At 38.3% G+C, this 19,251-nt stretch overlaps 1 protein-coding gene across 3 annotated transcripts in view; it reads left to right on the forward strand.

The window, feature by feature from the left end:
- Nucleotides 1–19,251, forward strand: part of dnah1 (dynein, axonemal, heavy chain 1) — a 36,549-nt gene that overhangs the window by 16,377 nt on the left and 921 nt on the right. For 2 of the 3 annotated variants that reach the window (XM_026275221.1, XM_026275220.1), the window contains exons 34-78: nt 7–93; nt 241–427; nt 608–699; nt 768–922; nt 1,560–1,737; nt 1,825–2,019; nt 2,158–2,277; nt 2,354–2,512; nt 2,680–2,790; nt 2,888–3,028; nt 3,118–3,278; nt 3,377–3,534; nt 3,719–3,892; nt 4,025–4,054; nt 4,269–4,447; nt 4,544–4,771; nt 5,238–5,434; nt 6,070–6,205; nt 6,537–6,745; nt 6,879–7,050; nt 7,126–7,317; nt 7,401–7,511; nt 7,626–7,811; nt 7,946–8,137; nt 9,090–9,257; nt 9,499–9,690; nt 9,892–10,023; nt 10,309–10,434; nt 10,555–10,674; nt 11,303–11,452; nt 11,620–11,780; nt 11,886–12,111; nt 12,209–12,404; nt 12,824–12,975; nt 13,079–13,275; nt 13,377–13,521; nt 13,789–13,947; nt 14,195–14,326; nt 14,470–14,640; nt 16,821–17,000; nt 17,218–17,394; nt 17,560–17,730; nt 18,261–18,391; nt 18,685–18,829; nt 19,027–19,233. In XM_026275221.1, the coding sequence (XP_026131006.1) occupies nt 7–93; nt 241–427; nt 608–699; nt 768–922; nt 1,560–1,737; nt 1,825–2,019; nt 2,158–2,277; nt 2,354–2,512; nt 2,680–2,790; nt 2,888–3,028; nt 3,118–3,278; nt 3,377–3,534; nt 3,719–3,892; nt 4,025–4,054; nt 4,269–4,447; nt 4,544–4,771; nt 5,238–5,434; nt 6,070–6,205; nt 6,537–6,745; nt 6,879–7,050; nt 7,126–7,317; nt 7,401–7,511; nt 7,626–7,811; nt 7,946–8,137; nt 9,090–9,257; nt 9,499–9,690; nt 9,892–10,023; nt 10,309–10,434; nt 10,555–10,674; nt 11,303–11,452; nt 11,620–11,780; nt 11,886–12,111; nt 12,209–12,404; nt 12,824–12,975; nt 13,079–13,275; nt 13,377–13,521; nt 13,789–13,947; nt 14,195–14,326; nt 14,470–14,640; nt 16,821–17,000; nt 17,218–17,394; nt 17,560–17,730; nt 18,261–18,391; nt 18,685–18,829; nt 19,027–19,233 (7,188 nt within the window). The remainder of the gene's footprint in view (nt 1–6; nt 94–240; nt 428–607; nt 700–767; nt 923–1,559; nt 1,738–1,824; nt 2,020–2,157; nt 2,278–2,353; nt 2,513–2,679; nt 2,791–2,887; nt 3,029–3,117; nt 3,279–3,376; nt 3,535–3,718; nt 3,893–4,024; nt 4,055–4,268; nt 4,448–4,543; nt 4,772–5,237; nt 5,435–6,069; nt 6,206–6,536; nt 6,746–6,878; nt 7,051–7,125; nt 7,318–7,400; nt 7,512–7,625; nt 7,812–7,945; nt 8,138–9,089; nt 9,258–9,498; nt 9,691–9,891; nt 10,024–10,308; nt 10,435–10,554; nt 10,675–11,302; nt 11,453–11,619; nt 11,781–11,885; nt 12,112–12,208; nt 12,405–12,823; nt 12,976–13,078; nt 13,276–13,376; nt 13,522–13,788; nt 13,948–14,194; nt 14,327–14,469; nt 14,641–16,820; nt 17,001–17,217; nt 17,395–17,559; nt 17,731–18,260; nt 18,392–18,684; nt 18,830–19,026; nt 19,234–19,251) is intronic. The other variant, XM_026275222.1, reaches the window with a different exon arrangement.

A 19,251-nucleotide genomic window follows, 5' to 3' on the forward strand; every position in this document is an offset into this window, starting at 1 on the left:
AATTAGGACCACTATGATTTTGGGATGAGAGCTGTAAAAACTGTGATCTCTGCTGCTGGAAACTTGAAGAGGGAAAATCCTGATATGAATGAGGTTTGATAATACACAATATTTGTATGCATGTTTGCTCTGCAGTATTCTACAATGTTATTGATTTTTGTTTTCTGCAATTGAATCTCTTCTTAAAGTACCACAGATATAAAACCATCTACTGCTGTACGAATTGTATGATTTATGCAGGAGCTGATATGCCTGCGTGCCATCAGAGATGTCAATGTACCAAAGTTCCTTCAGGACGACCTCAAGCTCTTCAATGGCATTGTGTCAGACCTCTTCCCCAAGATCCGTGAAGAGCCGATAGACTATGGTACCCTAGAAGAGTCCATCAGGAAGGTCTGTGCAATCAAATGCCTTAAAGATGTGGATGGTGAGTGTGCAGTAGAATCAAGTGATTTATAAGAAAACAATAGAAAATCATATTTCTTAACGAACTGATTATGTACAATTGGTAGAATTACTCAGTTAGTGCTAAATACTAAATATATCATATTGAATGCTAAACTGGTTAGTCAGCAGATTCATTTTTAGTTTTTTTCATGTCTTGCAGGGTTTATAACCAAGTGTATTCAATTATATGAGACCACTGTAGTCAGACACGGTCTAATGTTGGTAGGACCATCAGGCTCTGGTAAAACAAAGGTAAGCTGCAACAAAATGGCAAATTCTGATTTTGGAATTCACTTATATGCACTCTATCATACTTACAGTGTTATGAAGTCCTGGGAGCAGCAATGACCGCCCTGAAAGGCCAACCCTCAGTTAGTGGAGGAGAATATGAGTCTGTACAGACCTACATACTCAACCCCAAATCCATCACTATGGGCCAGCTTTATGGAGAATTTGATCAGCTTACTCATGAATGGTGAGTGCACTCTGAATTTACTGTAATAACAGTGCTGTACAGGTTGTCTGGTTGTATGTTGACCTGAGTTTATACTATCCAATCTTAGTATAACTGGATGCAAAATTCACTTTTACAAGGTGTTTGCATATTAGCAGTGTGTGGACACAAACACTCCACAATAATAAAATTCCATTCACTACTTTTTTTCCCCCCAAAAAACTAAATCGTCTCAATTATCAATCTGTTTTGAGTTTCTGAGCGGTATGATGTCATTCTGCTCAGGCCCCGCCTACAACCACTGATGGACTGTCCATCAGCCAGTTGTAAGCTGTGTTTTATTTTTTATTTTTTCTGAATACACAAAAAACATGTGGGTGGGGTGAGCAGTAACTCATTACCATTTAAAGAGACATGCACCAAAATGGATTGCTGTGAACATAGCTGCTTCTGACAAGGTACAAAGGAATTGTTTTAGATGACTATTAGGGAATTTTCACCAAAGTGTGTTGCAGATATTTCATGAAGACCCTAAAGTATCAAACCAACTTATGGAAAATTGGCATCCGATGCCCCCTTTAAGATCTCGCAAGAAATACATAAATACATCATTAAATAAATAAATGTTGTTAAAAGCACACAAACTGTTAAATTACAGGACAGATGGTATACTGTCTTGTCTCATTCGTGATGGAGCTGCCTCCATGCACCAGGAGAAGAAGTGGTACATGTTTGATGGACCTGTGGATGCTGTGTGGATCGAGAATATGAACACGGTTCTGGATGACAACAAGAAACTGTGTCTAAGCTCCGGAGAGATCATCAAACTCTCTGACGTATGAGAATTTCTGCTAATAGCTCTGTTTTGTACCTCCTTTGTGTAAATATAATAATAATTTTCTGTTTTTCTTGTTGGCCCTCAGGTGATGACCATGATGTTTGAGGTGCAGGATTTGGCAGTGGCATCTCCTGCCACGGTTTCTCGCTGTGGCATGGTATATCTTGAGCCCAGTATTCTGGGTCTGACTCCATTCACAGAATGTTGGCTCCGCACAATCCCTGACATGTTTCAGCCCTACACAGATCAGCTCAACTCTCTCTTCACTAGGTTCTTACAGGTAATCGGTTCTGTAGTGTTTAGTTTATATGGTCTACAGCCTGATCAAAATCTGTTGATCAAGTAAAAGTGAACATATTGTAAGGAATGTAGTTCATTGTCTATCAAGGTTTTAAGATGTTTTTATGTGCTGCCTCAGGACTCCATTCAATTTGTCAGAAAATCAGTGAAGGAGGTGATCACCTCCATGGACAGCAATCTTACGTGCTCTCTGCTCAAACTGATGGACTGTTTCTTTCAGCCCTTCATCCCACGGGAGGTCAGAGAACTTTTTAGTGTTACAGTGGTTAAACTAATGTATTCATGGCTAAACTGAATTTTGTGTGTGTGGTCAGGGTAAGAAGCCCCCTTCCCAGGAGAAACTGTCTCGGCTGCAGGAGCTGATTGAGCCCTGGTTTATCTTTTCACTCATATGGAGTGTTGGAGCTACAGGAGACTCTGCCAGCTGCCAACGTTTCAGTTCTTGGCTCAGGGGCAAGATGGTTGAAGAAAAGGTCAATAGTAGCATAACATTTATCATGAAGCTCAGTGCTATCAGCAATTTTCATCTGTAGATAATTAAGCTGAACAGCCACAGAGCATTCAGATAGTTGTATTGCTTTTTTTGTAAGTTTATTCATTCAGAGCTGCATTTTGCAAACCTTGTTTATTTGTTTTTCAGGTCCAACTGGGTTTCCCTGAGGAAGGACTAGTATACGATTACAATTTAGACGATGCGGGAATAAGTTGTTTTGATGAGGAGGAGGAGGAGGAGGATGGAAAAGAGAGGAAGGTGAGAATGTTTTCTGGAATATTTAAATTAATTTACAAACCATTTTTTGAGGTACACTTTTGAGTAAAAGAAATTAAATAATTTTCAAATGCTTCAGGTTCAGTGGGTCAATTGGATGAAATATGCCCAGGAAGTGGTCATCACCCCAGAAACTAGCTACTCTGACATCATTGTGCCCACAGTTGACACTGTCCGCATGTCCTTCCTGATAGACATGCTGCTTTCCAATAAGAAGCCTGTGGGTAGTTTTGACTCTCAGTCTACATGCAGTCATGTAAATGGCATGTGCATGTGCAGCTAAGCTTGTTTCCTCTTTTGATTTATCAGGTATTGTGCATTGGGCCAACTGGCACAGGAAAGACCCTGACCATATCAGACAAGCTTCTCAAGAACATGCCTGCTGAATACATCACTCACTTCCTAATGTTCTCTGCTCGCACCTCCGCCAACCAGACTCAAGACTATATTGACAGCAAACTTGACAGAAGGTTCTTCCTTTCTCTTCCTTTCATCAGTCTGTTACTGCTAAATTTTTTCTCTGTACATATTACTAGATTTTTAGCATATACATATATCTTACTTACAGACGTAAAGGTGTGTTTGGGCCTCCTTTGGGAAAATATTTTATTTTCTTTATTGATGATCTGAACATGCCCATGCTGGAAACATACGGAGCTCAGCCTCCCATTGAACTGCTGCGCCAGTGGATGGATCACGGAGGCTGGTATGACAGAAAACAGATAGGTGTGTTTAAAAAGTTGGGTCAGTCTGTTGAAAAAGATTTCTATTTCACCTAAATGCTATTGTTTTGGTCATTCTGTTCATCAAAGAATCCGTGGGTTTCCTCAGACATATTAAGCAGCATTCCTGAATGATGGTGCACAAAAATACTTTGTACAAACTCTGATTCATCCTCTGTGTTTATAAGGGACCTTTAAAAACCTTGTTGACATAAACTTTGCGTGTGCCATGGGCCCTCCTGGTGGCGGCAGGAACCCCATCACTCAGCGCTTCACACGCCACTTCAACTTCCTGTCCTTCACTGAAATGGAGGACGCCAGCAAGAAGAAGATCTTTTCCACCATCCTGGGGAGCTGGATGGGTGAGTAACAGTCAACATGTGGGCATCTAGATATGAATGTATTTCAATGTGGGTTTTCAACAGGAAACATCTGTCATAAGCTTTGCTAGCATTTTGACTGATGCTTTGATTTATTGATTTATTTTTTTACAGATGGAAATATGAGTAAAAAGGACCCAGGCAGTAAGCTTGATACAGGGAAACAGAAAGATAGACAGAGAGAACGAAGAGAAAGACTAAACCACTAAATGTCAAATTTCTTATTGATATTTACAAATATAAGTTACTGATATATTTCTGAAAAGATAAATACTGAGCTTATATTGACATACTGTATATGCCTCACTCGCAAAATGGGTTTTCTCACACAAACTCTTTTTGCATCTATGATTTCTAGAGAAAGTTCCAGAAATCAAACCTTTCAATGAGCCACTAGTAGATGCCACCATCAGGGTGTACTCCACTCTTACCTCTGCTCTCCTACCCACGCCTGCTAAATCCCACTATACGTTCAACCTGAGGGACCTCTCAAAAGTCTTCCAGGGCATCCTGATGGCAGAGGCTGTGAAAATAGAGGTACCACCATTAATAAGTCTCAGTTTTTTTAGATTTGTCATGTGTTATCTATTCAAATCTTCATAAAAATCTTTTGTATCATCTCTGTTTCCTCAGAATAAAATACAGTTATTGCAGCTTTGGTATCATGAGAGCTGCAGGGTGTTCCAGGATCGACTGGTCAGTGATGAGGACAGGAAGTGGTTTGACCAGCTCCTCCACACTCACATACAGGAGTTTGGGTGCAAGATTGAGGAGGTGGTCCCATACCAGCCAGTCCTATATGGGGACTTCATGTTCCCTGGGGCTGTCAAGGTCTACCGGCTGATTGAAGATAAAGAAAAGGTACAAGGTTTATATTGCCTTGTATGTGTGTGTGTGTGTGTGTGTGTGTGTGTGTATGTATATATATATATATATATATATATATATATATATATATATATATATATATATATATATATATATATATATATGATATCAAAAGTTTATATAGTGTGTGTTTATTAAGATTTTGTTTTTAATTTATTGATTGCAACTGTTTTAGTACTTTAAACAAAAATTAGAACTGTTGCCTTGACGAGTTTTTTTTATATATATTTAATTTATTTTCAGTTTATGTTCATTTTATTTCAAGTGATTTTTTTTAACAGTAATAACCCTGGATCAGACTTTTGTTTGAGCAGCTACTCATTGTTAAAATGTAACGTCACGCATTTTGCTTGCCTTGGCAAGTATTTAGCATAAAATAGTTGTTTTTAGAATCAAAACGTTTTTTTTTTTAAGTCTTGTTCTGTATCAACTAATACAGCTGGCCAGTGTGATGGAGGAGTACATGGATGATTATAACCAGAGCAGCACCACTAAGATGAAGCTGGTGCTGTTCATGGACGCCATACAGCATGTGTGTCGTATCAGCCGCATCCTGCGCCAGCCCCTGGGAAACGCTTTGCTGTTAGGAGTTGGTGGCAGTGGACGCCAGTCGCTTACCAGGCTTGCGACACACATGTGAGAACTAAAGAGTTGTTATGCTGAACCCTTAGAATATAAGTAGCATCACTAATGAGAGTCAGTTGAATAAGGCTTTATTTGATCAAAACCAGAAGTTACATTGACCCGCCGAATTAAAACTATGTTTAAACCTAAACAATTTTGACATCAATACTTTTGTTAAAATTATCCTTGCCTGTAAACGTTTTGATCTGCCACTCATGTAGAACTGTAAAGAATTATGTCATGTCTGGAACACATACGCGAGCAACGTTCAATATCAGTACCAACTATTTGAAAAAATCTAATAAACCGTGACATATATAATACAAATACATCATTTGACAATAGACACAGTATTTATACACAAGGGAAAAAAATGTCCAAACTATTGTTAGAATGTGTTTAAGGGGCAACATTAAAAATTAAGTAATAGCCAGGTCTTAAACTTTTTAGTGAAAATGTCTTTATACATGGCCACCCACAAAGAAATGATTACAGTGTAAATCCTGCTATTAAAATGAACATTCAGACCTTCAATTCATATGTCCATTTGGAAACCAAACAAAAGGGATAGACCAAATTAAAAACCTCATCTATGGCTTCCCTGTTGAACACAGATGTTTTGAATGTGACTGTCCTTATATTGTCAGAGCTGAATATGAGTGCTTCCAGATTGAACTCTCCAAGAACTATGGATTCCTAAAGTGGAGAGAGGACATCAAAAGCATCATGCTAAAGGCAGGTCTGCAGAATGTGCAGATCACCTTCCTATTTGTAGATACACAGGTGAGCTCACAGATTATAAACATTTTCACATTATATACCAGATATACTGTTAAAAAGATTTTTATTAATGTTTATTAAAGAAGTCTCTTATGCTCGCTAAAGCTGTAAACACAAATAGTAAACACATTAATAAATTTAAAATGTATTCCGGTGTTGGCAAAGCTGAATTTACAGCAGCCATTACTCCAGTCTTCAGTGTCACATGATCCTTTAGAAAATCCTATGTTTCTTAAAGATTTACAGTGTCTGCATGAAAATCACATTGACACAAACAACAATTTGCTGTCCAAGTCTTTAACACTTTTTTTCTGTCTTACCTGCCGGTTTTCAGATTAAGAGTGAATCATTCCTGGAGGATGTGAATAACATCCTGAACTCAGGCGATGTGCCCAATCTTTATACTTCAGAGGAGCAGGAACGGATCCTGACTGCCATGAAACCTGTGGTTCAGGACATGGGCCAGCAGCCCACCAAAGCAAACCTCATGGCAGCCTACATCAAGAGAGTCCGTAGCAACATCCACACTGTTCTCTGCATGAGGTTTATCTTTATACATATCTTTATACATTGTCCCATTTGTTAGAATGATATCCCATAAAATTTTAGCTTGAAACATACAGGAAACAGTTGGAAACTGAGTCTCAAGACGTCTGTTCTCTGTCTCCATCTACAGTCCAGTAGGGGAAGTGTTCCGGGCTCGCCTCAGGCAGTTCCCCTCACTGGTCAACTGCTGCACAATTGACTGGTTCAGCGCATGGCCGCAGGAGGCACTACAGTCTGTAGCAACATCTTTCCTCAATGAGCTTCCAGAACTGGACGCCAGTCCTACGGCCATCCAAAGCCTGGTCAGTAAAGGTGTCAGATATGCATGTGTAAGTGCATTCAAGATCGTAAAAATGACCTGTTGTCTCTCTTTACAGGCACTGATGTGTGTTGAGATCCATCAAATGGTGTCCAGGAAGTGTGAGCAGTACTTGGCTGAACTTTCCCGCTACAACTACGTCACTCCTAAGAGTTACCTGGAGCTCCTCAGCATCTTCTCATCTCTGATTGGCCAGAAGAAGCAGGAGCTACACAGCGCTCGACAGAGAATGAAAACAGGCCTGGATAAGGTGATTTAGGAAACGTCTTATTCTTCCTACACATTCTACATGATCTACAAACATGTTTCATGATTGTATGTGTATGTGTGTAGCTGCTGAGGACAGCAGAGGATGTGAGCAAGATGCAGGAAGAGTTGGAGATGATGAGGCCTCAGCTGGAGGAAGCAGCCAAGGACACTGTGATCACCATGGAGAAAATAAAAGTGAATAAAACAGCAAGAATAAATAGTTAGGAAGTCAAACATGAATGAATAAGATTCCAGATTGATGTTTGTTGCCTGAGATATATGTGTGTGTGTGTGGGTGTGTGTGTGTAGGAAGATACAGTGGTAGCTGAGGAGACCCGTGTAGCGGTGCAGGCTGAGGAGGCTAAAGCCACTGAAAAGGCTCGTGTGGCACATGCCATCGCTGATGATGCTCAGAAAGACCTGGATGAAGCACTTCCTGCTTTGGATGCTGCCCTCGCTAGCCTGAAGTCGCTGAAAAAGAATGATGTTGTTGAGGTGCATGCATACATCATATTTCCGGTTATCATCTGTCCAAAATACCACAAAGTTCAGGTCATACAAGCTCACAAGGAGGTGTGTGTGTGTGTGTGTTTGTGTGTGTGTGTGTGTGTGTGTTTGATATACTGTAGGTGCGGGCTATGCAGAGGCCTCCTCAAGGAGTGAAGCTGGTTATAGAAGCTGTCTGTATCCTGAAGGGTATCAAACCCAAGAAAGTTGCAGGAGAGAAGCTCGGAGAGAAGGTTGATGACTACTGGGATGCAGGAAAGAGTATTCTGCAGGATCCAGGAAAATTTCTGGACAGTCTCTTCAAGTATGACAAGGTGAGATGAAGATTTTGTATATGACTAATCTAAGCATGTCCCTTTTTGTTTATCATGTACATAGTGAAAATAAATATACTGAAATGTGTTTTAATGCAAATTATATTACGTATACTTAAAAATGTCCATTAATTGCATTTTTATTATTCTAAATATAGAATATAGGCCTACTTATTTTCTATTGAATTGAAACACTTGAAATGCACTTTAATTGTGCAAAAGTAGTGCTGACGTCCAACTAAAGATATACTTAAAATATTTTTTATTGTGCTAAAGTGGAACTATTGCAAGTATACCTTTGGTAAACCTTAAATATCTTGCATTTAAAGACCGATATTATTCAAAGAAAATATAATCCTCGTCAATAATGACATTAAAACACATTTTAGGTTAAATATTAAGAAATGTGCATTGCGCACAATTAGTACTCCAAATAAAGTTTATTTATAATTGTTATATCAGTTAGTTTCAAGCAATATGTCATATGTTTGAATATGTTAATAGATTTGAACCGTACTTAGTATAAAATAAATGTAAATGTACACTGATGATAATAGGAATTGTTTCTTGTGCACAAAATCAGATATGATTAGTTTTAGAATGATTTCTGAAGCATCGTTTGACACTGGATTAATAGCCACTGAAAATTAGCTTTGCAATCACAGAAATAATTTTCATTTTTTTTAAATATATTACAGTAGCAAAACAATTGTTTTAAATTGTAAATATATTTTTACAATATTAGTCCTTTAACTGTATTTTAAATAAAATAAGTGCCATTTTGGTGAGCACGAATGTCTTTGGTTTATTTGAAAAACATGAACACTTTTACAGAGCCCAAGCATTGTAAGGTTTTTAGCACAAATTCAAAATCTTCATGGCATTAGAAATATTATTTGAAACATTTAAGACCAAAGTGTATAATCCATTGCTCTGGTCTTTTATCCCACAGGAAAACATCCCAGATTCGGTGATCAAACAAGTGCAGCCTTACATTGACAACCCAGAGTTCCAGCCTGAATCAATCGCCAAGGTGTCCAAAGCCTGTACTTCCATCTGTCAGTGGGTGCGAGCAATGCATGTCTACCATTTTGTGGCCAGAGCTGTAGAGCCCAAACGGGTAGGAGCTTGATTCCTTTGTGCTAAATCCATTTTTTAGCTTAAATCTCCTTAAATGTTCATTCCCTTTTTTGTGTCTTTGTTTTTATATCTGTGTCTGTAATAAAAACTGACAGTTTTAAGCACTTTTCTGCCTATCAGCATGTTGCATTTTTTTGTGATTAGACCAAAACTGAGGCTAATTTAATAATTATATTAATTCATTTTTATATGTGTGTGTGTGTGTGTGTGTGTGTGAGCAGCAAGCCTTGCAGGAAGCTCAGGAGGATCTGGATGTAACACAACGCATTCTGGATGATGCTAAGGAGAAACTAGCAGCTGTAGAGGAGGGCATTGCTACACTGCAGGCCAAGTATCATGAATGCCTGACCAAGAGAGACGAGCTAGATGCCAAATGTCAGCTGTGTGAGAACAGATTGATCCGTGCAGATAAGGTGAGTGGAGAAAAACTATTTAATTTGGCATTTATTTCACAGTGACACTGGCCTGTCAAATTAACCACTTTATCATGCCGACCGTATTTGCATCAGTATGAAATATGTGACTAGTGAGTGTGTTTTGTAGAAGTTTGCTATACTTTGAGTTTCTATTGAGCACATGGCGGTTCAGACACATGATGTTGTTGTGTGTGGCAGCTGATTGGTGGACTGGCTGATGAGAAGGTGCGCTGGAGAGAGACCGTTCAGCAGCTGGAGTACATGGTGAATAATGTGGCAGGAGATGTGCTGCTGGCTGCAGGATACGTAGCTTACCTCGGTCCCTTCACTGTGAGTGTGTGGGAGTGTGGCAGATAAAATGCATATTGGGTGGAATGATCTTTCAATGTTTGAGTGAGTTAATTATGAGGGTGGTTGTTTACAAAAAACGAAATCAGGTCATATTTAACCCTAAAAAAAATTTAAAATAAAAAAAAATTCTGATTTTGAAAGATAGTTTTTTTTGACAAATAAGCACTTTTGTTTTTATTGCCGTAATGCAGAAAATTATCATCTTTAACATTTAATTGGGAGATTCACAGAGAGAGTAGATATAAATATGTATGATTTCTGCAGGGAGAATATCGTTCAGCGATGGCTGAGGAGTGGCTCAGGGGTTTTAAAGAACTGGCAGTCCCTCACACAGAACGACCCAACCTGATCAGCACACTGGGAGACAAAGTCAAGATCCGCTCCTGGCAGGTTAGAGACCGACACATAAGTACTTCAGTGCATAGACATAATACTGTTTTCTATGTAAATATGCTAGTTATTAACATTTTAAGTGTGTTTATTTGTTTGTGTGCGTGATTTTGTGTGTAGATTGCAGGGCTGCCCAAGGATAGTCTATCTGTGGAGAACGGAGTAATTGCTCAGTACTCTCAGCGCTGGCCTCTGTTTATCGATCCGCAGGGACAGGCCAACAAGTGGATTAAGAACACGGTAGTAATTATACAGAATCTTTATACTAAAAACTTTTTTTTTATTTTTTTACCCTGGATAACAAAACAACTAATGCTAAATCATGCACTAGTGTCCAAATGGTTTAGGTAAAAAAAATGTTTTTTATGTTTTTGAAAAAAGTCTCTTATGCTCACCAGGCTACTGATAATTGATCAAAAATTGCAGAAAACGCTGATGAGATGGGAATTGCATCTTAATGACCCTGAAGGCCCGTTCACACCAAGAACGATAACTATAAAGATAACTATAAAGATAAAGATATTAGCGTCCACACCAGTGAACGATATTGTCTGTGTATTCTAAGCAGACAGGATTGATTCTGATTGGTTGGCAATGTTTTTATCGTTTATCAGAAAAAAAATAGTTCTGAAAGTGATTCCAATGATATCGTTTCTCTGTGCCTTTATAATTATAGTTGTGGTGGGGACTCCGCTATTCTTTAATATTGAGAACGATTTTTAGAGCTATATCTTTATCGTTATCTTTATAGTTATCGTGCTTGGTGTGAACGGGCCTTAAACCTTTGAACAGTATTGTATGTATTGTACTGAATAATTTACTCCAATATAATTTTTGCATGGTCTTTGCTTTTGTTTTGTTTCCACAGGAGCGTGATAACGCATTAGCTGTGATGAAGTTGAGTGACCGAGACTTCCTGCGTAGTTTAGAAAATGCTATCCGCTTCGGAAAGCCTTGCTTGCTGGAGAATGTTGGCGAGGAGCTAGACCCTGCATTGGACCCTGTGCTCCTGCGACAGGTATACATCACTGTTTTGTGTGAATAAATCATAAAATAAAACTCAAAATGTGCTATAGCAGCCACATGCATATGAACAGTGTTTGACGATTTAAATGAATTTTTTGTTATAGTATTTCTTAGCTGCCTGTAGTGTAAATCTGACTTTCTTGAGTGTATGCTCTTCAGACATACACCCATGAAGGCAACGTAGTTCTAAAACTCGGAGACACTGTCATTCACTATCATGACGACTTCAAGATGTACATCACCACTAAGCTGCCCAACCCTCATTACTCACCGGAGATCTCTACTAAAGTGACTCTCATTAACTTCACCCTCTCACCCAGGTGCTGCTCTTAAATTTCTTAAGACAAAAAGATAACGTGGGCTTTTAGGTTTAGAGGTGGGTTCTGGATTTCACATGTGTTGGGTTTCTGTGCGTATTCATACAGTGGGCTAGAGGATCAGCTACTAGGCTGTCTCGTAGCTGAAGAGAGACCGGATCTGGAAAAGGTGAAGAACCAACTCATTGTGAGTAATGCACAAATGAAGCAGGAGTTAAAGGAGATAGAAGATCAGATCCTGTTCCGACTGAGCTCTTCAGAGGGAAACCCTGTTGACGACGAAGAGTTGATAAGAGTGCTTGCGGCCTCCAAAGTCAAAGCCGAGGAAATACAGGTCTGAAAGAAATGCTGAAGAGCTTAATCTGCTTTCTATTTATGCTGTAGAAATCTAATACCAAATCAGTGATTTTTGGACATTTTCAAACCATAAGGCTAAAGTGACTGCAGCTGAGGCGACTGAGAGGGACATTGACGCCACACGTCTGGAATACGTCCCTGTGGCTGTCAGAGCCCAGATCCTCTTCTTCTGTGTGTCAGATCTGTCAAATGTGGACCCCATGTACCAGTACTCTCTGGAGTGGTTTCTGGGGATTTTTATGAGTGGGATTGCCAACTCAGAGAAAGCAGGTGAAAACATGCCCTTCTGTTATTGACCTTTGGCACTGAAAGACTCTATCTTTCCACTATCCACAACAATATTCAAAGGCCCCATAACTTTCCCAGTTATTTGTGATTTACTGGGTAAGGATAAACTTTAATATATATACATTTTGTATTATTATTAAAAACATTTTATTTTTTATTTCTACCCAATAAAATATTTTAGTGCTTGGTATAACTCGAAAATTCCCATGGAGTGTTTTTTTTTTCTTTTTCATTTTATTCATTTGCTACAGTACAAGATTTATATCCAGGTTTACGTAGACATTTTAAGATCTTATTTTAGACATCTTATAGACATTGGCCATAATAGTTAATAAACTTTATAAATTCTTTTATAAATTAACAAACTGATTAACTAACTGTCTTGGCTTATTTCCCCACAGATGAAGTGAAGGAGCGTATTTTCAACATTAATGAGTTCTTCACCTTCAGCTTGTACAGTAACGTCTGCCGCAGTCTTTTTGAGAAACACAAGCTGATGTTTGCCTTCCTCCTCTGTTCCAGAATTCTGATGAATGACAGCAAGATTGATATGGTTAGAAAGATGAAAAACAGGATAAAATGTCTGGAGTGAGGAAGAAATAATAACAAAGTAAACAAATATCTTGATTTGTGTATGACTGTCTGTGTGTGTACAGGCTGAGTGGCAATTCTTGTTATCAGGGGGGCGGCCCCAGCATCAGACTCCAAACCCTGCTCCAAACTGGCTCTCCATGAGAGCCTGGCAGGACATACTGGCACTGAGCACCCTGCCCACCTTCAGTGACCTGCCAGAGAGCTTCTCCAAACATGAGTCTGCATTCAAGAGTATATTCGACAGCAGCCAGCCACACAGGTAGGCACAAACATACTTTTAGGCCCTGTTAGAGGTTGTAAATGGTATTGTTATTGTGCATGTCGGGTTTAGATTCTAAGTTTCTAAGCATATGTGAACAGGGAGCCTCTTCCAGGCGAGTGGAACAGTGGTTTAGACTCATTTCAGAAGCTTCTGGTTCTGCGCTGTTTGAGAGCTGACCGGCTCACTCACAGCCTGCAGGACTTTGTGGCTTCACAGCTGGGTCAGAACTTCATCGAGCCACAGGTACTCACACATATGCTATATAAACCACGCTCGTATCATCATATAATGGCGTTAACAATCTAATAGCATTTTGATATTAACGCAACACTGTTTATGTAAGAACTCCACATTAGAATGTTAAATAAACAGAGGTTAATTTGAATTCACCCTGTAGCAGGTATTTGCATATTCTTTTAGTCATACTAATAATGTTTTTCTGTATGACTCACTGTTTTTGGTTTTGATTTGTCATCTCTCTCATTCCACCATGTTTCTCTTGTCTCTCAGACATCAGACCTGTCTGTGGTGTTTAAAGATTCGTCTCCTTCCACCGCTCTCATTTTTGTGCTTTCTCCTGGTACCGACCCTGCTGCTGACCTCTATAAGTTTGCAGAGGTCATGAAGTTTTCAAAGAAGATGACCGCCATCTCCCTTGGCCAAGGACAGGTCAGAACACAAAACATCCAGAGATAAACATATGAGGAAACTGATGTAATAAATGTATAGTCAGACTTGCGCCTGTTTCACGCATACCTGGTTTGCAGTGCATATTTTTACTCACCTGCTATGCATTGTGTAAGCATTAGTAATGGATTGAACAAGTGAGTAATAATGGACACATCACAAGACACTATATCTGCATATATCTTAGTATATTGACTATATTGGGCTAACAGCATTGGTTGTATGTCAGGGCCCCAGTGCTGAGGCCATGATGCACAGCGCCATGGAGAAAGGACAATGGGTCTTCTTCCAGAACTGCCACCTCGCTCCAAGCTGGATGCCATCTCTGGAGAGACTCATCGAGAACATCGATCCTGACAAAGTTCGACACACCTTAATAGCTATTTTAGTTTTTTATTGGCTGTTTGATTAAATATATTCATCTTGGTTCCATTCATTGTTTTTTTTTTTCTTTCAAAAGAAAGAGTTCATTTAAATATACAGAAATACTTGTTTGTATTGCAGGTTAATCGGGACTTCCGTGTTTGGCTTACTAGTCTTCCCAGCAACAAGTTTCCAGTCTCAATTTTGCAGAATGGCTCCAAGATGACCATAGAACCACCACGAGGCATTAAAGCCAATCTCCTGAGGACCTACGGCAGTCTCACTGATGATTTCATCAATTCCTGTACTAAGGTACCTGTTGAAAATAAGCAAGGTTTCTTTGTCTTTTTATGTTGAGAAAAAAATATGTCATATTAATTAGGATTATAGCTATATTTTTTTATGATGAATTCCAAGACTGCATTTATTTGGACAAAACTATTAACACCCCTTCCCCCCAATAGTCTTTGATAAATAAGAATTCAAAAGAACAGCATTTATTTAAAATATAAATGTTTTTGCTTTTAGTCAGTTTAAAGGATAGTGCATCCAAAAATAAAATTCCGTCATTGATTCCTCACCCACTGTTGTTCCAAACTCATAAGACCTCTGTTCATCTTCTGAACACAAATTAAGATATTTTTGATGCATCCTCTCACAGACAGCAACCCTTATGAAACAAAAATATATTGCAGTATATTGGAAAATATCATGTAATATATTAGGCATATATTCTTATATATATATATATTTTTTTTTTCCAATATATTGCAATATATTGAAAGTGGCAATCATTTGTATATTTTGCAATATATTATATAACATATGTATCATCAATATATTATTAAATGTATTCAAATATATAACATATTAGAAAATAAAAAGGGAAAATAATATATTACAATATATCACAATATATTTTAAGAAATATATTGGTAAATATATTTTCTTTTCGTTAGGGAAGGGCCCTTACACGATCAGATACAGCTAAAATAATCAGTAAAATAATCCATGTGAAATCAGTGGTTCAACTGTAATTTTACGAAGCTGCGAGAATACTTTTTTTGTTAACGATAAAATAAAATAATTACTTAATTCAACAATGCATCTCCTCCGTGTCACCCTGGTGCCATTTTGGAGAATATCCACTGAACGTGAACGGTATTTGCTGTTCTGTGTCAGCTGCGCTACACGGAATGAAGGGTTGAACAACATGACGCTGAGTAATCAATGACAGAATTAACATTTTTGGATGGACTAACCCTTTAATGCATCCTTGCTTAATAAACAATATAAAAAATAAAATTAAATAAAAAAAAACGCTAGTATCTGTAAATGTAAAAATATTATATCATATCTGTTACGAATCAGCTCAAGGGGGAAATATGAATAATCAATCATAACTGGTTATGATAAATTATAAATATTTAGATCCGCTGCAAGTTTTTACTTGACCTCTCAGTGTCAACTGTCTGTCAATTCTAAGAACTTTAATTTCCTGGTTAAGGAAAATAACTTTCTTACTGTACAATACTACTCAGAGCATGTAGCAAAAATCTGCATGATTAGGGACTTCAGTTATGAGCAAACAATGAACAACCTCAAGCGTGATACAACTAAGACTTTATTAACTACATAAACACTCATACTTGTCTAACACACACACCCACATGCATACAGTTGGCATAGGAAAAAGGGTTAAAGCTTAAGCAGTAAAGAGATGAGAAATAAAGACATGGAGCTATGGTACAATTTGATATTCCTTTGTAAAAGGTGCATATGCTACTTAATGTATCAATTAATAAGACTGTGTTTGATACTTGTAAGTCACGCCTGTTTGATAAAGAGTCCTGATGCACTTTGGGGCTCCAGTTGGTCTCTGCTGAAGTGAGTTGATAAGACCAGTTTGAATCAGAGGATCTTGATGAATGAATAGTCAAGGCCGAAGCCTGGCACAAGCTTAGTGTGGTTTTGAGAGCTATTAGCTCAGCATCTTCTCCTGGAATTCCCGAATCTAAGAGAACCGCCCTGATCTGGTGATCAGTGATCTATATAGGGGGATGATGTCATACCCTCAGGATTTGAGTGAGCCAGTGAGGAATGGTACCTTTTGGAGGGAAGTCTCTAGTCTGGTGTCTTGCATATGAAATTAGATTGGGGGGTTCAAGAGCAGAATCTTTAAGATTCTTATAAAACGAATGTGTCACATAGGTTGCTTAGCCACATTCCTGGGGCGTCGTGAACCTAGTGTTATCAAATAGTGGGCTTTTGGTTGCTAGGGAACCAGAGACCTGGTCAGTCCATTTTGAGGTAATAGTTTCCTTTTTGGGGGAAGGGTCCATAGACCCTTTGGTTAAATGAGGAGGCGTTAGATATTATTTGTTAAATGTATCAAATAGTTGTGTGTCTGGTTCAAATTCTACATATCTTTCTCATTTATGTTTATTATTAAATATAGTTCTCTTAATCTTTTTCTGCATGTTTTTTGGCAGGCAGCAGAGTTTAAGGCTCTCCTCCTGTCTCTGTGCCTTTTCCATGGGAATGCTATTGAGCGGAGGAAATTCGGCCCACTAGGATTTAACATTCCATATGAGTTTACGGATGGGGACCTGCAAATCTGCCTCAGCCAGCTGAAAATGTTCCTGGATGAGTATCAGGACATCCCATATAAGGCAAATCCAGATGTTCTCTTGCCACACACAGTTTCAATATTTCACACAATATTTCCCTTCTTTTGTGCATATCCTTAGCTGATTAAACATATATTGGGTGACTATTAATATGCCATTTTAAACAATTCCAGAACATCTATATTTGGTAGCGTTTTTGTTTGTACAAAGGAAGCAACACTCACAAATCTTACTGATCTCTCTCTCCCTCGCTGTTTAGGTTCTGAAGTATACTGCAGGGGAAATAAACTATGGGGGTCGCGTGACAGACAACTGGGATCGCCGCTGCATCCTAAACATTCTGGAGGATTTCTACTGCCCCGCTGTCCTGGGCCCTAAACACCTTTACTCTCCTTCTGGAGAATACAGACAAATCAGCACTGAGAACAATGTCAAGGTCCAGAACTGATATCTCTTTACCTCAGATATTAGGAAACAACAATAAAGCTGAACTCATATCAGTGCAAAAGGAATGTTTTCCTTCACAGGCTTAAGATTTAGCTTGTGTTCTGTTATGTTTAGAGTTATGCAATACATCTAATGCTTGTTTGTTTTTTTGTAGGGTTATTTGACATACTTTCGTGGCCTACCAATTAACGACTCACCAGAGATTTTTGGCCTCCATGACAATGCCAACATAAGCTTTGCACAAAATGAGACATTTTCTCTGCTGGGAACTTTAGTGAAGCTCCAGCCCAGAGCAGCAGCCAGTGGAGGCAAGTCCAGAGATGAGGTATGCGTCATATTGATTCTACATACATTTATTTGAATTTTTTTATACAAGTTTATAAACTGAGTTCAACTTTGCCATCAAAAGAATAAATCACATTTTAAAATAGATTTAAATAATAAATAGGTGCTTTAAAATATAATGTTAACAATAAAACACAGTATTTCAGTTTTTATGTATTTTTAATCAAATAACTGCAGTCTTGGTGAACACGAGACTTTAAAAATTCTTACCAAACTCTTAATTTTTGAATAGTAGCGCATATGACTATTGTATGTGTAGTCACACTGTTTTGCATGAGACAGTGCTCTTCAGTGTCCTCTTAAAAGTAGTGAAAACACATTTAACCTAAACAGATCATCTATAGTTGTAGAAGCCCACATGGCTTTGCAGCATTTTAATCAGCCGTGCATTTAATTTTTATTGTAGTTGCAATGCTGCAATTATTATTGTTTGTGTTCAACACCAGTGAAGTAAAATGCATAGGCATTTTAGGTATAATGCACACTCTCTTTTCTCCTCTACACATTAAGATCATAGAGGAAATTGTGGAGGGGATTGTGGAGAAGATTCCCAGTCTCATTAATGTGCAGGAGGTCATGAATAAATACCCAGTGATGTATGAAGAATCTATGAACACGGTCCTGGTTCAGGAGGTTATAAGGTAAGTTTTCAGTTTCGAGAAAATTATGCTCTACTTTCTATACATCTAACATTCTATACATAAAATGATGAGTAATGCTGCGGAAAATTAAGCTTTGCCATTACAGGAATCAATTACATTTTGAAATCTATTAAAATAGAAAATGGTTATTTTGAATTTCAATAATATTTAACAGTATTACTATAACTGTTCTTTCAAAAACATTGAAAAATCTTACAGATAGTGTATATTTAATAACGTATGTTTAAAAAACACATACACTCTAAAAATGCACCTCTCTATCACTCTCACAGATACAATAAGTTGTTATCAGTGATTTCCCAGAGTCTCAGTGATCTGGTGAAGGCTTTGAAGGGTTTGGTGGTTATGTCATCTGAACTGGAGCTGATGTCTAACAGTCTGTTCATCAACGCTGTTCCAGAACTATGGAAGGCCAAGGCAAGACTCTTGTAAATGTTAACCATGCAAGACATGCACTGAATTTGTGGAATGAGTGTTTTTGTTATGTCTTGACTATGCAAACACTCTTGTGTTTGTAACTCAAATCAGAATTAGCACTCTGACTACTGAGGGCTTAGACTTATTTTATATATTTGAATGCGAAGCATTATATTCTTCTTTTAATATCTCCCAAGGCATATCCATCTCTTAAGCCGTTGGCTTCCTGGGTGTCTGATCTGGTTCAGCGTATAAGCTATTTGCAGAACTGGATTTCACATGGCGTTCCTGCTGTTTTCTGGATCAGTGGGTTCTTCTTCCCCCAAGCCTTCCTCACAGGAACCCTGCAGAACTTTGCCCGACGAGCTTCGGTCTCTATTGACACCATTGCTTTTGACTTTAAGGTGCATAATTTGCTTTCA

The sequence above is a fragment of the Carassius auratus genome, chromosome 11 (genome assembly GCF_003368295.1).
Source record: "Carassius auratus strain Wakin chromosome 11, ASM336829v1, whole genome shotgun sequence".
In the NCBI taxonomy this organism is placed as follows: domain Eukaryota; kingdom Metazoa; phylum Chordata; class Actinopteri; order Cypriniformes; family Cyprinidae; genus Carassius; species Carassius auratus.